This window comes from Tinamus guttatus, unplaced genomic scaffold (assembly GCF_059628265.1).
Source record: "Tinamus guttatus ecotype Peru unplaced genomic scaffold, ASM5962826v1 Tinamus_guttatus_pri_ptg000472l, whole genome shotgun sequence".
Taxonomy (NCBI): Eukaryota; Metazoa; Chordata; class Aves; order Tinamiformes; family Tinamidae; genus Tinamus; species Tinamus guttatus.
In genome coordinates this window covers 5,052,180-5,071,742 of record NW_028289006.1, presented here as the reverse complement: position 1 = coordinate 5,071,742, position 19,563 = coordinate 5,052,180, and the positions used below count along the sequence as shown (strand labels likewise).

Genomic DNA, 19,563 nt, shown 5'->3' with positions numbered 1-19,563 from the left:
ATTTTTCTTACAGGTAAAGCTGATTAATTATTTTCCCTGTGAAACCCTGCAAATCTACATAAAGTAATACAGGAATGACCACCATATGAGTGAGAACGCATTCATGTTTTAGTGGATTAAATTATATGAAGTTAGTTGCAAAATGGAAAGTCAAAGTATCAGCTTCTGATAATTTGGGTTCATACCACAATTTCGGGTTCAGGGCACATTCTCCCTGGGTCACATCCTCCTAAGGTTACATCCTACACCTGCATACCTGTATCTAATAAAGTAGCTCCTCAGCTACTCCATGGGAATATAGTCTTTTTGAAGTACACATCCATACAGTGGATATTTTTGTTCATGTGGATCTTGACATTTATAAGTGATTTTTTTTAAATGAGATCCAAAGGAGGCAGTAAAGCTACTTATCACTTCATGGAGCACATCTGTTCATGCAACTGAAGCACATTTGCATTGTCCCTCTGAATGTAGAAATGGCAGGCTGTTACTCTCAAGGTGACTTTCAGCAGGAAGACAGATGAAATCTGCTTTTTTGCAGAAGCACTTATGGCATCCTTGAGAAATCTGGTCTCCAACGAACACTGATGTTGTAAAACAAGCTTGACATAAGTCAGGATATCTGAACTATGGCTGACAGGCTATAAGTAACTGGAGTTTGATGGAAAAAAAAAAAGGAAATTGGCAAGGGACGTGAAAAGACCACAGTAGACAGTATTAAATGTGAATTCTTTGGCTTTTTTGTCACTTTTAACTTTGATTTAGCTACTTCCTTAGGTTTCAAGCAAAATCTTAGAGAATGGGTGGTTTCATAATTAAAGAAGCACTTTATTCTACACCTGCTAAGAAAGGTACTACCTGGTGACAGCCACTATTTCAACAGTAATTACTTCAAAGAGTGATAACCAGGGAAGTAGAAGTGCTCTCTGTCCTCATCAACCAGTGAATGAGTACCACTCACTCTAAAGTATACAGATAATAGTATATATTTGGTCTCATGCAAGAAATATTTTCATCATCTACTATTTACATCTAGCCTTATATTAAACCTTTTACTCATCAAAATTGTCCCATAAGCTTCAGTGAATTTACACAGGTGAGTAAAGACAATGAATTTCAACCCTAAGCTTGCAAAAGGAGTAATAAAGTGTAATAAACATATAAATGATGCCATTAACTCCAGAAATACAAACAGAAAAAAATACATAGCCTCCCTCTATTCAAACTCTTCTTGGGAGTGATGTAGCACATCTACTCCCTATTCTTCTTTTCTCTCTTCCAGGAATATACTGCAGCTGTCTGGCGATAGCTCCCCCACACTGCTCCCATTCAATTTCTTGACACATACATATGGTTTGGAAAAAAAAAAAAAAAGCATACCCTGAAAGACGCTTCTGCCTGGAGATTGCAACTTCTTTTGCTAGGAAAAGGGTGCAATGGAAGCCGTCTCCTTAAAAGAAAAAGGAGAGGTGAGTCTCTGTGTTGCGTTTCAAGGCAGAGTTTAATGTCCTGTTGCCTAGTTACCACTTGCTCTGGACTGTACTCAACCCTTTCCTTAACTTTCCCCAGCCACTGCCTGCTATGTCTGGGTGTTTTTTAAGAAAGAGGAAGAGCCACTGAGAAAAAAAAAAAAAGTATCTTTTTCCAGTTAAAGTTTTTTTTATTTTTTTAAACACGTCTCTTCTGACCTGCTACCTGTACACCACTGTTTTTCTACCATAAGGTATGGCAGACTGGCGATAGAGCACTGGACCAGGTTGCCCGGAGAGGTTGTGGAGTCTCCTCGTCGGAGCTCGTCAGGGACAGAGCTCGTCAGGAAAAGTAGCAAGGGGCAAAAAGGGCTGCTGAGCCTTACCAGCAACAGTCCAACTCCCCCCCCCCCCCCAAAAAAAAAAAAAATCATGTATAAAATGTCACCTTGTCGCAGCTCTGCTTATGCGTGGGGACTAAAAACATGCCTCGGCTCAGATCTTACCGCACCAAGACCGGTGACTGGGACGACCCCGGCCACTGCGGCACCGCGGCGACCAGCCCGGCCGTGCCCGGAGGCGGACGGCGGGGACAGCGACTGAGGCCGCGACGTCCCCGCGGCCGCCGCCGCCGCCGCCACAGGCAGCGCGGCCGCTGGGCGCGGCCGTTGGGGAGCGGCCGTTGGGCGCCACCCCCCCGGGCGGCCGTTGGGCGCGGGGCGGGGTCCTCCGGCGCTCCCGGCGTGCCCCGCGCGCCCGCCGTGCCGTCCCCTCCCCGCCTACCCTCCCTGGCTCCCCCCCCTCGGTGCGGCGGCGGCGGCGCGGGCGCCATGGCGGGCGCGGGCGGCGAGGCGGAGAAGCAGCTCAACGGCGAGCTGCCGGCCGAGCCCGAGGAGGCGGAGGGCGGCGCGGCGGGGCCCGGCGCCGAGGAGGGCGCCAGGAAGAAGCGCAAGAAGAAGAAGAAGGGCAAGGCGGCCGCCACGGGTGAGGGCCGCGCCGGGGCCTGGGCTGCGGGGAGGCGGCGGGGGAGGCCGGGCAGGGCCTCCTGCCTCCTCAAGGTGGAGGGCGAGACCGCTGTCCCGGCGCGGTGGGGGCTCCCGTTCCCCCTTCCTGCCCCTGCGGCCGGAGGATGCCGAGGATGCGCCCGGCCTTCATCCCCCGGCAGGGACGTGACCGCCGGAGGAGCCTGGTGGCCTCCCTCGGGGGGCACCAGGGCCGCTGCATGAGGAGCCCTCTCGCCTCATGGAGCCTCCCGCGCACTGTCCGGGCCTGGCCCGGGGCTACCAAGCAGGCAGTGAGGAGCGCCGTGTGCGTTTGCAGCCATCTGCCTCGTGCTGCCTTATCTGGCCCGGGCAGGCTGAGCTAGGGGGAGTGGAGCTCGCCACCCTGGCAGGGAAATAAGAAAGAAATAAGTGATCAGAAGTGTTTGGTTCACGTTGTTTTTATGCTCATACTTTAATAACGGTACTTGTCACTTTGGGCCCTGTGGCCGAGTGCTTGACACACGGAATTTGCTTGGGGGAAATAAATTATGCTTTTTCTGTGTTGTGCTCTGCTGTCTGTTGGGTGACTTGGAGCACAGGGATTCTATACAGATTTGGAGGTTGTTGTATACTAGTGTAGAGGTGTGCTTTTGTACTGAGGTATGTTTTAATTTTTACAAACAGGACAAGAAACAGATAAAGAAATGGAAGGTGTCCTTGATGATGTAGCAAAACAGTTGGATAAACAGACACTGGAGGAGAAAGAAAAAGATGATGATGACGAAGGCAAGTGTATACATGTTTTTGCCTTAATGCTTCCAGTTTTAGTCTCTTCCCAGACTTGTACAGATGTCTGAAGATTTCTTATTTCAGTTATTTTAGGGAAGATGAAATGCCATGTTATGTATAGAATCATAGAATGCTTAAGGTTGGAAGGGACCTCTAGAGGTCATCTAGTCCAACCTCCCTGCACACACAGGGTCACCTAGAGCACGTGGCACAGGACTGCGTCCAACTGGGTTTTGAAGATCTCCAGAGAAGGAGACTCCACAACCTCTCTGGGCAGCCAGTTCCAGAATGCATCTGTTGCATCTATTACTTTTCTTGTAACAGTTCAACCTTTTATCTGTATATACTTGTGTGTGTGTGTGTATGTCCATAAAAATGTGATAATGGTTTTGTTAAAACTTTTTGTTTTCCTGTGGTCTTAATTGCAGAGAAAGGTTTAGCTTAAGATAAGGCAAGATATAAATCATTCTCATTTACATTAGCATTTGCTGTAGAAGCTTATGTTCCAAATTATAGTTGTTGGCATTGAACAAAACATGCAGTGAAATTTGGGAGGAAGCATTTCAATTTATATCCTTTCTTAATCCTTACCAATGACTTGAAACATGTTGCTCTGTAATCCTGATTTTTCATTAAAACTAAACTGTGGAGGAATTAATACATGAGCAAGGCCATGTACCTTGCATCTTGCCAATACTACACAACTAAAATTTAAAAGTACCTTGGAAATGTCTGGTACTGAAATCCAGATTAGATGCCTCTCATATGTAGGTATGTCAGATAAAAATGCTATTGCCTTTGTTTGATGACTCTCGAGAAAAATGAGCTCAGCCTCCTAAAATACTTCTTTTCGTTCTATTCACAAAACTTCTTAGCAGACCTGGGATTCATCATTCCAGGATGTTACAGCAGAATCTGAAATGAAAAAGTGTGTTGGCACACAGAAAACGATAAACAAACTGATCTTTGAGCCCTCTTAATCTGTGTATAGCATCCAGTTCTATTTATTTAGTATTCATAGAACGATGTACTGATGGATTATTCTTATGTTGTATTTCAGCTTCTGGAATTTAAAAGTAGTTAATTATATTAATACAATGTGCATTTTATCCTGTTTGCAACTAAGCTGGGAAGTATTGGGGAGCATAGTGAAAACTTCTTGCAGTGAAAAGCATTATTTGAAAATGCTTAAAATAGTTGCAGTTTCATGTCAGAAGTCATTTCTTCATAGATGAAACTTAGTATTTGCATATGCTTTTGTTAGCAATTATCACCAAAGAAGTGAGATAATCTGTGAAATAATAATCTTATTTTCCACATCTGACTTGAGTGACTGCTGTGTGTTCTTGCCTGCACCATTGTTTTTTTCCAATTGCCATGTATTTTTTTTTTCACTTTAGAGGCCTTGCTTAAGACATGGTGCAGCATTTAGAGTAAAAACAATAAAATATATTCTCCCCTGCCCCCTGATAATCGTCCTGAGTGGTCTCAGTAATAACACCATGCACCTTAAGTTTCTACCACACTTTAAAAGTTCTGATAAGAAGGAGTTATGCATACAATTAGATACAGTTTAATTAAATGTCTATACCAAAATGGCACAAGGACAGGTTTCACTTTCTGGCATTTATTTCTATGTCAGCTAAACAACCTGAATGCAAATGAGGCACTAGTTGGATCTGTAGTTATGTTCCTGGCAGCACAGCTGGTCTGCAGCAGTCTTCAAGGAAGGCATTGGCCCAGACAGTTTGCCTTGCTAATTGGCAGATTCATGTGCAGCAATTTTTTTTTTTTTTTAAAAAAAGGGGGGGGGGGCATGATAACATGATAAGACAATAGTAACTGATAACAATTAAGAAATGTTGGTGGATTTTGTAGGTTAGGCCTAGGGTTCTAAAAATATCCCTAAATCACTTGGTGAATGAGCTGGAGTCATGTTGAGTTTCATTCTTGATGAATGGTTAGAGTGGAGTTCAAGGTCAAGAGAAACATGGTAAATTACCATGTTACAGAGAAATAGGTATGTGCTGCTAAGTGGTAATTACCTGCCTGGTAAACATGTGTTGAAGGAGAATCTGATAATGTAGAATAAAGTGTGTTTTGTAACTGCGATTTAAGATTTCAAAATGAGATACTTGATGCTGATATGAACTTAGAGGCTACGCTACTGAAATGTGCCCCAATGGCAGGATTGCAGCAGTCGCTGCCTTGTAATAAAATTGACATAACATTGACCATCATAAAAGGCTTTAAAGTCTAGTGTTGGAAACAGCTAGACATCATTTAAAATAAATGAACAGATACCGGATTCTGTGTAAGTGCATTTGAAACTGCAGTGCTTTGCCTTGATTGATTCTGGAAGTTTTTACAATTCTACTGTTTGCTTTAAAAGATCTTGGTGTTCCAAATGCAGATGGCCAGTACAGGCCCATATTGAAATTACACTGTGGTTAGGTCCAGAAGCTGCAGTTAGATAGTATCACGTTAAAATAAATCCTTTGTGTGAGGTGTAGATAAGCATTAGTGGTAACCAAACATGAAGTCTACAGGCATATTATTTTATCTGAAATGTGACACTGGTGCAGAATTTGCCTGATTTTTGTTGCTTGCATACCCTGCTTTGTGGTGGTACATCCTCTAGACAATGGTTTGGTCCAGTGCTGGTTGTGACTTTTGTGGTATTTCCAGGTATAGCTCCATTCAGTGATGACTGCTGTCACTTCTACTTGTTGCTGTGGTGGTTTTGTTTGTTTGTGTGTTTGTTTTTTCCCGTCTTTCCAGATGGCTGCTAAGTTGCCTTTAAATAAGGCAGCAAGAGATTTGTTCTAAGAGCATTCCTAGGTTTTTGTTAGTTATAGTATCAGATATGCTTCTCCCTCATTCTCTTCAGCTTTGCTCTGCGAGAACTGAGAATAGAGAAGTTTGAAGTAGTACTTACTGAAAATTGGTATGTTTGAAGCACTTTTAAAGGTGGTCTAGTAACAATGCTTTGGGAAGGTTTGTTTGTTTTTAATGTCTGCATTTGGTCTAAGAAGGAACCTGAAAATACTTGTGTCTTGGTGGCAGCTTCATTTTATCCATTTCTTGAGTGCTCCCCAATACATATGGAGCAAGAAATCTGTAAATGATTGGATTTAATTCTTCTGAAAGAAGTGCCCAGATAGGTTTGCATCTCATTCAAGATTGTTTGTCTCTTAATGACAATGTCTTTATGTTTAATCACTACTTTATGTTCAAATTGCAGTTACAAAACACACTTGCGCGTATATATTTATTTGTTTATTATCCTGTAGATGGAGATGGAGAAGGAGATGGAGCAGCGGGGAAAAAAAAAAAGAAGAAAAAAAAGAAGAAAGGACGTAGGTATCTAGCACAAAAAGTAAGATAGATTGTACTTGAGGTTTCAATTAAACCTAAGTGCTGTGGCTGGCAGTAGAAACAAACTTTGGGATGCAGTTTGGGTTCTCATGCCAAGTCTGGCTTCTTTCTGGTATTCCTGAATGCCAACTTAAGTGTTGACAAAATTAAGCCATTTGAGGACATCGTGATGTGATATATTCTGGGTAAAAGCCCAAATCCTACTAAGGAAATCTAAAATAAGTTGTGTTTTTTAATTTGTCTTACAGTTGAAATAAGGTATTTAAATCTTCCAACGTACCTTTTATATATAAAACTTTGTTAAACTATTCTCAACAGCAAAGGTCCAGACAGATCCACCTTCTATTCCCATATGTGATCTATATCCCAGCAACGTATTCCCAAAGGGTGAAGAATGTGAATATCCTTCAACTCAGGATGGGTAAGTACTTTAAACTTAAATAAATGCTTTCATTGGGGAGTGCTGATTTGCAAACTGTTAATGTACAACTAAATGGATAAGAACATAGTGATTTGTAATGTTATTTTTTACTGGTTCATCTAACAACTAAAAGTCGCTAGGCTCCCTACCTACACTTTTAATTAAGGTGCAGACTGTATGAACAGAAATTCTGTGACGCTGGGGTGCAAGGGAGTTACATGGCCTTAATACATTGTAAGGGAAGTAGGGGAACTGCAATTGTGTGAAGGTTCAAAATTTAGTGAGATGAAAGACTGTTTGGAGGGGTATTTTAATTGTAAAATAGCTGCATCTTTCATATAAATATATGTATTTAGTGTTGTAAAAGGCTATTTTGATTTGATGGGAAAAAAACAGTATAAATTGCATGAAAATCTGAATGAAAAGACCAAGTATGATCCTGAAATCTTTCCGGGGAGTTTTGAATCAAAAATCACCTTCAAAAAAAAGTAGAATATTTTGGAAAGCATTGTTTGCTTTTCAAGATTTTCTTCTTTTCTTTCTTTTTTTTCTTTTTTTCCCCCTCGAGATCAAATGATTTTGGAATTCTTACGTGTTATATAAAGCCAGTGCCTATTTCTGACGAAGCATACGCAATGTAGTTAAGAGTTCAATACATTCTATAAATTATGTCCAGGTATTCATGGATAGTAGTTTCCCTTGAGTTTTTTTTTTTTTTTTGAAGTTTAACTTTTGTGGAACTACTAATTCCTCCTCCCCCCGGCCCTCCCAATGCTCTTTAATCGCTCCAGTTTGATCACAAGGCACATTGGTATGTCTTTATAAATGACTGCCTTATTTGATTATACAATGTTAATATGCTAATGGTAGGACTTTCACAGGGTACTCTTGAAGGGCTGATCCAAAAAAGACTTTTTCATAGTTAGTGCCTGCACATGTGTATGCCTCATTCAGAATAATATGGTTTAAGCATCCCAGCAAACGGTTATGTCATCCATAATTTATTAACAAATGACATATGCAACTTTTACATCTGTTATGCAGCCATCTATTGAGGTTAAGAATCTATTCATTCAGAATAATATAGTTTAAGCAATCCAGCAAATGGTTACATCATCCATAATTTATTAACAAATGTCATATGCAACTTTTACATCTGTTATGCAGTCATCTATTGAGGTTAAGATGTTTTACTCTTGTTTTACTACTCTTTATTTTAAATAAGCTTTTCTAAGTGAGCTTAAGTGGTTTTAAGTGGGGCGTCTTTTCTGTACCAAGAATATTCTGTGATGGGGGGAGAACATCCTCTTCCAAGGAACCTGAAATAGCTGCTTTTAATAATTGCATTGAAGCAAATATATGTATAGTTCAGTTCTTCCAAATATTAAAATATTATGCACCACTTTAGGATTTCCTAGCATAAGCAGCTACTTAAGTGAGCAGTTGACATGCATCAGGATATTTCCTATTTTAAGCAAGTTTCACTTTTATATGTTCATGAAGCATTTTTGTTCTCCTCCTACACCTTTTTTCTCCTAACATTCACATGCTTTATAAAGTTACCTCTCATCATGCCTAGGATGGCATTTTGTGTGGGAAGCTGAAATAAAATGGGTTTCATTCGCTTTTAGGGTGAAAAATAACAAATTGACATTTATATAGACAGCAGACTTGCAACTTATTTTTTAAATCCTGAATATTTAGTTCTGTCTGAAGCCTTGCATTTTTATTAAAGAAGATGAGTTTGAAGTAACTCTGCATAGAGAGTAGAAAGTTTCTAAGCAATATTTCATTACATGATTATTTTAGTTAAGTTGTCTCTAATTTTTTGTCCCACATTGATGACTTTTTTTGTGCCCTGTGCTGCTATGTGGGTTAAAATAATCTGGGGGAATTCTTACCTAGGATTATTGCTTTGGACCCCTAAAATCCATTTTATAGCACAATCTGCTAGAGATCCAGCAGCACAAAGAGGACTGTGATCAAGAGGTGAACTTCTTATGCTGGCTTATGTGGAAGCCAACACATGAGGAAACTATGTCCTCAGGAAGGCTTGTTATCTCCTTGTACCTGTTAGAGGACTTGGTGTTCACTTGATTTTTTTTCATGTCTCCTGAAGTGCTAAGGCCAAAATAGAATTTCTGGTGGCCTCTATTCCTGAGTTTCCAGATGGCAGTGGCACAACTTTGACAACAAAGAGCTTTTGGTCTGATGCTATATGTGTGTGTGTGTGTGTGTGTGTGTGTGTGTGTGTGTGTGTGTGTGTTGGGGGCAGGGAGCACAGTTAATGTCAAAGGCTCCTAGGTCTCTCTGTAGTGCGAACATGCACTGAATTTTCAGTATGATGAAGCTAGGCCAGCTTCCTGCCAGCTTGCTGAAGCTTACACTTAATTCTCCGATGGCTGAGCAGCTGCCCAAGTTCCTCCTGCACCTCTTGCTCCTGGCAGGTGTTACCAGCAGTCTGGAGGAGCCCCTGAGTCCTCTTCCCTCCTGCTTTCTGGAAGGCCTTTTCGGCTGGATTGAGCCACGGCTGCTGTGCTGGCAGCAGCCAACTTGCCCACTGCTGCAAGCAGATTCAAGTGCTGCAGCAGCCTCTTGCTTTCTTGGTGGGATCCACCAGGGTGGAGACAAATTTTAGGGATTTGGGTAGTTTGTGTGATGTTTGCTCGTAGAGCAAGAAAACTTCTTAGAAAAGTAACTGTGAAGCGTTTGCTCTTTGTGTTGCCCTTTATTTGAAAAGGAGGAAGAAGTTCAAAGGACAGAAACAGAAATGTCTCAAAATAATTAATCTTGTAGTCATCCTAAGAAAAATCTTACGAAAGACCTTGTTACCCTTTGTCTCCTCAAGTCTGTTTTAAGAATGCACATCTCTCAACACTATATAAATAACCAGTTCAAAAAACTTGTGGGGAGTATTTTCTTTGCTCAGTCTCACATTCCTTCTTTGGATGTGAAGGGTCCTCTTAGCAGAGTGATTCCATGAAAGAGGTAACTGCGTTTCTATATTTCAAACAGTTATCCTTTAACTCATACTCCTTTGCTAGCTTGGAATCAACCCACTTACGTGAAGATAAAAATGAATTTAAAAGTTCAGAAATGTGAGACCAAGTTACAGCATTCTTCAGCATGTCTTCCATCTTGTCCACTGTCCTTTTTCTTTGGTCCCCCTTCTGTAGGTTAGGGTGGTTGTAGATTTGTACAGATTTGGGTATTGTGCACAGTATGCGCCTTCTTCGAAATATCACTGCTTTATTTGTGTGTGTCACTACAGGGCCTCCAGCTTTACCATTCAACTGGATATCTACTTCTTAGTTATAGTAGCCTGTTGGGGAGAGATGTTTGTTTTTAGTTAAGCTCGGACAGTTGGTAGTGTTTTAAACTGTGTTTTCTTGGAACCTTATTTGTGAGTTTTTTATAACAAAGGAATATTAAAAATTAATCTTGTATGTATGTAGTCTTCTATTCAAAACTCTTCTTGTATTTATTCCATGACCCTATCAAAAAGCCAGAATAAGTGGTAATTTCCTGGAACTGTGTGATACTCACTGTCCAGCAGATAATGTGAATGAAGTAGCTTCTCAACAAGCATAATAGTTGCCATGTGCTGCATTAGGTGTTGTAATGACTACTGTAATTATAATCACCTTTCTTTACACTCTATTTAAAAGGCGTACAGCTGCTTGGAGGACAACTAGCGAAGAAAAGAAAGCACTAGACCAAGCCAGTGAGGAAATCTGGAATGATTTTCGGGAAGCTGCAGAGGCACACAGACAAGTGAGGAAATACGTTATGAGCTGGATAAAGCCGGGAATGACAATGATAGAAATTTGGTGAGGACACAGGTCTTCTCAAAGACCTCTGTTTATAGATACCCCTTTTTTTCCTCAGAGGGAATCTCAATTTTGTGTGCTTAACTACCTACATCATGAGTTTTGTAGGGATTCTTGTTTGAAGTACTGAACCAGTATCTTCAATGGATCCCTCTTAATTTCCTCTGGTAACATGTTTAGCTTATGCAGATTTGCAGGGCCTGGATTAACGCTGAGATTCAAACTCAGCTTCCGGTTATGTTCAGCAGTGATTTTCACTGTTCTGTGTCTCTGTTGCTCTTGTCTGCAAGTTCCCTGGTGCTGCCAAGAGAAGCAGCTACAGTGATGGTAACAAACCATGTCAACCTTTGCCAGAGCTGTCAGCGCAGTCTCTGCGGAGGAGCAATGCAGGTGCTGCCTGGTGCTGGAAGGAGGCTTGCAGACTGCATGGGGATGCCTGGCCAGCACGGAAGGGTTCTGTCTGTATCCCCTCCTCACTGGCTGATGTTTCTGGACAAACCCCAGAACATTTCTTCATGTTATTCTCAATAGATTGTAAATAACTGAATACGCTGGCTAGTATGTAAGCATTCATTTGGTGAAAGTTTTAAAGAGAATAATTAGCCTAAACTTTTATTGGCTCTTCCTACTTTTTTCCATCCTTTTTTATCTGGAATTAATGTCTACTGCCCATGTAGGCGCAGATCCAGGATGGTTTAATTTCCCAAAGCAGCTGCTTTCAGCCTGATCCAAGCAAGGACTGTGCTGAGAAGAGCAGAGTAGGCAGAAAGCTACTTGGAACTGCCTCCAAGAGTAGCTGTGTGAGTGGAATGGAAAGAAATAATATGCCAGCAGGCAGCTGTCTTTGTAATCATTAGACTGGCTGAAACAGATCTGTCATGCCCAATTCTGTTGCTTGACTGCTTTAGTTATAAGCCGTAATTTTCTCAAAATATGATTTTTCATTTTAGAATACTTCAGGCTATGGGAACTTGCCATATAAAGTAGGCTTTTGTTTTTCCAGACTACTCTGAGTGAATAGCTTTCTTAAATGCAATCGGAGTATGTTGCACTGATGTGAGTTATGTTTTACACTTTTTACTGTAGCTATAGATAGGGGTGTGCACTGGTCTTATTATCTGTAGCTTTCCAGTTAAGTTCAAGTTAAAAGTTCAAGTTAAAAGCTTGAAAACAGAGAAAAAAACAAGGACAAATGCTAGTTTAAAAGTTTTATTTTATCCTACCTACTGCTTAAAATTAAAAAAATATTGTTTTAATTCAATTTTTGGGGGAGGGGGCTGAATAACTAGGCTGTAACTCAATGTCTCTTAGATGTCTCTATATATTTTTTTCTCTCCTTCTTTCTTCTCTCTCTTCATTTTCCCCAAACTTTTCCCTAAACTTAATTATACATCTTCCGTTTCTCTGGTAGACCAGATTAAATTTACTGTGAAAAGGACCCATACTTTAAATTTAGATAAAGTCTGGTGCTCTGCTTTTGCCTGAGAAAAAGTAGAAGAAACAACACAGAGAGTTAAAGATCATTATCTTGTGCTTATTTTTTCCAGTTTAGGGTTTCTTCCTAGTTAGCATACAGATTCAGTAAGATTTCAGTTTAAAACATTTGCTTGCGTGCTTTTCTGAGTGTTTTTTTTTTTCTTGGATTAATTTTTGAAGTCATTGTAAAACATAATAAGGATAACTTATTTTTTTTTCTCCCTCCCTCCTGTCCTGTAGTGAAAAACTAGAAGACTGCTCACGTAAGCTGATAAAAGAGAATGGTTTGAATGCAGGTCTTGCATTTCCTACGGGGTGTTCTCTGAATAACTGTGCTGCCCACTACACTCCAAATGCTGGAGATCCTACAGTGCTGCAGTATGATGACATTTGCAAAATAGATTTTGGGACACATATTAGTGGTTAGTTTTTACTTATTTATGAACTTTCTTTTTTTAAATGTGCTTCAGCGTTTAAAGCACATTTAAGCATGTTAGGATTGTGAAGCTTACTAATGTCTTCTGATTTCAGGTCGTATTATTGACTGTGCTTTTACAGTCACATTCAATCCAAAATATGACAAACTATTACAAGCAGTAAAGGATGCCACTAACACTGGAATAAAGGTACGTTCATTATGTAAACTACTAAGTCATTCTATAAAAGCTTTGCTGTTATTTTCTTATTTTCCATTTGTATTTTCACCTTATTTTCAGTGTGCTGGAATAGATGTGCGTCTCTGCGATGTTGGAGAGGCCATCCAGGAAGTCATGGAGTCTTATGAGGTTGAAATCGATGGCAAAACATACCAAGGCAAATTATTTTTATGTTTGCTTTTATGTGAGGGGAACTATTCTCAGAGTTTATATGTTTGTACAAATAAATATATATTTTTAATATTGTATTGAAATAGACATTCGTACTAAGAAGAGTGATATGAGTAGCTTGGCTAAATACGTGTTTCTGCCTGGTTTGCTGTACTCTGGAGTAATGTTTTTATCAACTTTTCCTTGCAAATATTCTAAGTATTCTATCTTTAATAGAGAAGATGAGGACTGGGCAGCTTTTTTTAAAATACACAAATAATGTGGTACTTGTTATTTGACTTTGTTGATAACCTTACTCGCAAATCCACTAGGGAATAGGAAATGAAGCTGCGATACAGTATGTGAAATGAATTTGTACAGAGGGGCTGTTCCGTCCTTCTGCAACCTTATGAGTGCCTGTTGTACTTCTAGTATGGGCTAATAGAGCAATTTGCAGTTAAGGGTTTAAGGTTAGTTAGGGATTTACCTGTCCTGTTTTTCTTCAAAAGTGAAGCCAATTCGCAATCTGAATGGGCACTCAATTGGGCCATACAGGATACATGCTGGAAAAACTGTGCCCATTGTGAAAGGAGGAGAGGCAACAAGAATGGAGGTAAGAAGTGTTTTAAATCTTTCATTTAACAGTTCCCCTGAATGTCACTGCAAGAATATTTCCTGGGGTGTTTTTCACGTGTAGTCCCTGTGTAGTATTTGTGATCCTGGCAAACTGTGGAGACTTTTTCCATCTCAGTGGCTTAAGGCTTCTCTGTGTTCCCCCATCGATGTTCTGGTATCTGAACCTCTGAAATTGGGGACTTGGGCTATAACGCTTGAAATCTGAATTGCGCTAGTGGTGCTTAATAAAACTCTTGCATATTCATTTCTGAATATATAAATATTACTTAAAATATTGTAATATTAAACTTAGTAACAAGAGGAAAAGGTGGGAATTTAGGTTTTGGGATAGGCTTGAGATCCTAAAGATACCTCCAAGGATGTTTGGACTTGGCAGTCATTCACATTTTTTTCGTGTCTACTCATTCTGTTATTAAAATGACAAAATAAGAAGCTTCTCTTAAGTAATAGTTGGGAAATATTTCTGTAGCATCGTAGCTACAGGTAATATAACCCTGTAGCTACAGGTAGCATTTTGGAAATACAGTTAGATACCATCTCTTTCTTGAGAAGCTCTTAGTGCATTATTTCTTTCCATATACAAAGTAATTGAGGATTTTTGTAGTTAGTGAGAGAAGCTGGACAGTGTCTGTGACTTGAATAGTGTTTTGGAGCCGAAGAGAAGTCGTTGCTGATGAGGGGAAATTGTGCCTGTCAGAAAAGCAGTATTAATACATAGCCTGAGACTTATGAAGTAACCATTTTGATGTAAGCTTGGATTCTAGCAAGATAAGAAGGTTTATTCAGACTGGTAATGGGATAAGAAGCTTTTAATTTAATTTTAAGCCTGATTCAGCAATGGTCACTAGTAAACTTTTAAGACCTGAATAGGAGTAGAAAGCGACTAGACAAGATTGATTTTATTAATAAAAATAGTGGTAGTAGTATTTTTCCTGAAATAGGCTCACTCCAGTCAGCCCAGAGTTAGAGCATAGCTGTTAGACAACTGGTTAAGGATGTGAGCAAAGAGAGGAAGCTGTAACTGTCCTAGCCTCTCCAGGAGTGCGTAGAAAGGATTAGAGAGCATTAGGAAAGCAAGGGGGAAGCAGCTTTGTGCGTGGCTGGGTCTTGTGAATCACTCATCTTTGATTTATTAATATTATTATTTTAAAAATAGAAGCTTAAGGAATCTTTAATCAAGTTTTAGTTAAAGATTTGAGAGCCTTTGAGACTGTTTCTAATAGACTATACAGACACTGGGGAGAAGACTTCTTTAAAAAAAAATGTTCTTTAGCTTCCGTGTAACTTAGTCGTTAATAATGTAAGATTGTGTCCTATGAGATGTGGAGCACTGCCAGACTCCCTCTGTGCTGCTCTAATTATAGTATCAGAATACAATGCAGTGAATTTTGGGGACAGGAACACAGCCTCTGACAGTCCCTGCTTCTGAGCAAGTCACTGCAAAGTGACTCTCGTGGTGACTGTCAATGAAGCCAGTTAAGTTCAAGTTCAGTTAAGTTCATGACAGCTCAAGGCATCCTTAAGAATTTTTCTTTTAAGAATTTTTCTTGAATTTGAAGCCCATGTTACCGTTTTACATATGGATTTTTGTTTTGGGATTGAGGCTTTCAAAACTGCCCGAAACTGAGAGATGCAACTGCAGTTGTCCATGTTTGCTGCCTTGTCCTGTTAATCTCCTTTCACAGCCCTACCTTTAGGGATATGTGAATGCACTTGGCAAAAATGAGATTATATAATGGTGTTCCAATACATTCTTGGCTAGAATTTTGATAATGCCCTTGCAGATATATATCACCCTCCTTTCTTGAAGAAATTCATCTTGTGGAGTGGAAATGAGCAGGTTAAGGTTTTATGCTAGCAGCTGTTACCAGAAAATTGTTGCAGAAATTGAGCAGAAAGTGCTTCAGTGCAGTAAGTCTCTGTAATCAATGTTTGCTATGTTTGAATTACACATCTCCTAGGACTTTTATCTGAATAGCCCAGAATTACTTCCAATTAAGCAAATATTTTGCATCATAATGCTGCTTTTTAGCTATGTTAGATGTACACTTTGACAGTACTATAATGGCAATGACTTTGAGAAATTGTGTGACTAGAAACATGATAGTGTTTATGACTTGAGAGAAATAAAGCAGTAATAATAGCTGTTTATTTGGAGATGTCTATAACTTTACTACTATATGAAATTGCCGTATTGAGTTCTTTCACTCCATCGATTAACAGTTAATTTCTTGTATTCATAAATGGTAATACTGAGGTTGTCGTCAACGCTTATTTTTATATTGTAGTTTTCTTTTTTTTGTTTTTTTCCTTTTTTTTAGGAAGGTGAAGTATATGCTATAGAAACCTTTGGCAGCACAGGAAAAGGTGTTGTCCATGATGATATGGAGTGTTCTCATTACATGAAGAACTTCGATGTTGGGCATGTGCCAATAAGGTTGGATTTTTCTTGTTCTTATTCTGCCCTAGAGCTGTCGCCCTTTTACAGTCCAGACATAGTGCAATACAAGTCTGGGCAAATTTTAAGGCTGTCAGAAGCCTCAGAAAGGTCCTCTGACAGTAATACTCTTGTTATAAAATAAGAAGATGCTCTAAAACATGCATCTGTGTGTGTCACTAAATGTGGAATAACAAAGAATATTCCAAAGAATAGGGAAATGAAGTATACATGATGCCTTCACAAATCTAAAGCAGTCTTAAAAATTTCCTAGCATTAATAAATTCCAAAGAATAGGGAAATGAAGTATACATGATGCCTTCACAAATCTAAAGCAGTCTTAAAAATTTCCTAGCATTAATAAATCTGACAGTAGATATATAGATAGGGTTGGCGTATTATTGTATACTAAATGTATAAATAAAAGCCCTATATTAACATCTTGCCATCTTAACACTGTGGCATACAAGTATTTTCTGGGAAAAATCTTATTAAACTATTCAGATCATCTAAGACCTTGGTTCAGTGTGTTGCGATAAAATGAAATGATCCTTAATTTTTAGTTTCCATTAAGAGTGTGTAATAGCACTTACAGAAATGCGGCATCTGTAGAACGGAAGGTTCTCGGGATTAGAAATATAAACTGACTTCAAAAGTAGAACTTCAGAGTTTTGGCTACCAAGGTTACTCCTGAATAGGTCTAGAATATTCACCACTGGATCAGGAGGAACTCTGCTGTCCTGTACAAAACGAATGATGCTGTGTTATCGAGGGTGGCTATTTCTTTACTGTTGCTGGGGGGTTAGGTGGGGATGTTCAGGCCTTGACGCTCTCCTGCCGCACAGGGTTGCCCGGTGCATGCGGCAGCGCCAGCTTCGGAAGAGTGTCTGTCTGCAAAGGGAAGGGGCACTAGGGTCCACGACCTGAGTCTCAGGTTGATGTAGCAAGGCCTCCCAAGACGGTGCAGTCTGAAAACACCTTGGAGTTAAAACCTCCCTGGTTGTCCATGCGCGGCCGACTCGGTGGCTGTCAGCTCTTCTCCTTTGCGTTTCCCTGCGCAGGCTCCCGCGGGCGAAGCACCTGCTCAATGTCATCAACGAGAACTTCGGTACTCTGGCCTTCTGCCGCCGCTGGCTCGACCGCCTCGGCGAGAGCAAGTACCTCATGGCCCTGAAGAACCTCTGTGACTTGGGGATAGTGGATCCCTACCCGCCCCTGTGCGACATCAAGGGCTCCTACACGGCGCAGTTTGAGCACACGATCCTGCTGCGCCCCACGTGCAAAGAAGTTGTCAGCAGGGGAGATGACTACTAAGCTCGAAGCCACCTCAGCACCTTTATACTTTAGGCTTTGTTGGAACACATTATACCAGAATTAATTTGCAACGTGTTGTCTGTTTTAACAGTGGACTGATGCGATGCTTTCCGTGTTCGGAAAGGAAGGAATTTAATCAAAGGCAAGTCTTCTAATGTAACTAACCAAGGAAAAAAGCTTTCAGGCCTTTAGAAATATTTCAAAAGTTACTTATTTTTTTCTGTTCAGGGAAATATGTGGCTCTAAAGCTCAATTTTTAGTTTGGAATGAATTATACATTTTGTTTTGAACATTTATGATAAAAGATGCTTTTCAAATATTTATATTACCATATTCCTACTTGAATGCTTCGAATGAGTTCACCTGATTTCTGCGCCTAAGCCCTCTATGATATTGCCTTTTAAACTTCCTGGAATCCATTTTGTAAAAAATAAAGACAAGTTTTCAGATCTGAAATATATATACTTTTTAGAAGTCTGGTTATAATTCTGGGCCGGAGTCTGCTGGGAAACCGCTCTATTAAATATTTTACAAACTTGATTTGCCATTTTTTGTTTTGCAACTGGAATTGTCTTACCCTTTATGTGAAATTTGGCACTGTATTGCTTGTTTAAAGAGTTGTTCTGCGCTGGCACACGGGGCAAGGAGTCCCCAGCTCATGGGAGGACAGCGTGTGACAGCTTTGCAGAGGGACGTGGGTGTGATTGGGTTTTGAGTGTCCATCTACCCTCTCTTGGAATGTCAGGTATGTTTTGATGGACTCACTTGCTGTTACCAGCAGCTTTCAACTCTTTGCTGAAGTCAAGCTGTGAATATTGAGAATATTCCTAGGGCCCTCCTGCCCTGGAAGGTTCCTTGGTGCCCAGTAGTTGGGCAAGCTGTGGTGATGATGAAGGGGAGGGGGCGTTGTTAGTTTTAGGGGTGAAGCTGCTTCCATATAACCAAACTAATTAGCAGTCTTTGTTTTCTTAACAAAGCGGAGGTTGGTATTTGTTATCTTGCTGCAATGACTGACAAATCTTATTTGTAAAGTGAATTAAATCCCATCATCTTTGAGGCCTAGATTGCAGCCTCTCGATGTTGTGTATTTACCTTATGTAACTGTAAAATGTATGACAGGTTCTGTGAAAGGTCAACAGCAGTGCCTTGAAGGTAACCTGGGCTTGGTGTGCTCCACCGTGGTGCCAGCCTCTCTTGTTCTGATTTTGACACATCCAACAACTACCCGGCCCGAGGGTGCCCAGCAGCGGGTCCTGCCCGCAGTTCAAAGTGGCATTTTTAGTTCTCCTCGTTGCATTTTGTTTGATCTTGGTGCAGCTGTGCAGGTTGAGGTGGCTGAAGCGCTGCTGTGTTTCTGTGAAGTCTGTGTTCCTGTTGCTGCCCTTGGTGTTCTCGTGCCTGTGCGCAGCCAGGTGGGCACGTGGTTCTGCCCTTCCCAGGGCCTTGTGGAGGGCAGAGCAAAATCCAGCAGGGATGTGGGCAGAGCTGGCTGGCTGGGTAAGGCCGATGCTGCTCTTTGTGTGTGTTACCAGGGGTCTGGTGCATTTCTTGACTCTGTGCCAACAGCTTCCAGCTGGTTTTCTCTATTTGTAACAAGCCTGGTTAGCACAGGTGCTAGAAATAAGCAAGTTAAAGGAAGGTCAGTTCTCAACATCTTGACTACTAGTGATTATTCCCTAATTCAGACTTTCAGCAGTGCCCTGATACCAGATACTATTCCACCAGCTTAAGGCAGACCATCTTCTCTAGCTTCACTTGTCTCATTCAAGAATCTGGATATCATATGAAACCCTCCCGCGGCTGTTAGCACTGCCAACTTTTCCTTCTTTATCTAAACATAAGGGAAGATCCCCTATGAGCAGCTACCAGAATAAACCCCAGTAAAACTTCAATACCTCCCTGTGTGCCCAGCACATCCTGCGTTTACCTCAGCCAGTCCAGCAGCCAAGCCCGGCTCCCTTTATCCAGTGCTTTTGTTCTCCTTTCCTCTTGCTGGAAGTAGTTACAAAGTCTGGGCAGTGGCT

The 19,563-nt window shown here is 40.7% G+C and overlaps 1 protein-coding gene across 1 annotated transcript; it reads left to right on the top strand.

The window, feature by feature from the left end:
• The first annotated feature begins 2,299 nt into the window (after window positions 1-2,299).
• On the top strand, window positions 2,300-17,999 carry METAP2 (methionyl aminopeptidase 2). The gene is made up of 11 exons (XM_088532885.1): window positions 2,300-2,453; window positions 3,137-3,238; window positions 6,535-6,600; window positions 6,938-7,040; window positions 10,709-10,870; window positions 12,587-12,768; window positions 12,878-12,972; window positions 13,063-13,159; window positions 13,662-13,765; window positions 16,110-16,225; window positions 17,287-17,999. The coding sequence occupies exons 1-11, from the start codon at window positions 2,300-2,302 to the stop codon at window positions 17,537-17,539; spliced, it is 1,434 nt and encodes a 477-aa protein (XP_088389011.1). The 3' UTR covers window positions 17,540-17,999.
• Window positions 18,000-19,563: the final 1,564 nt, after the last annotated feature.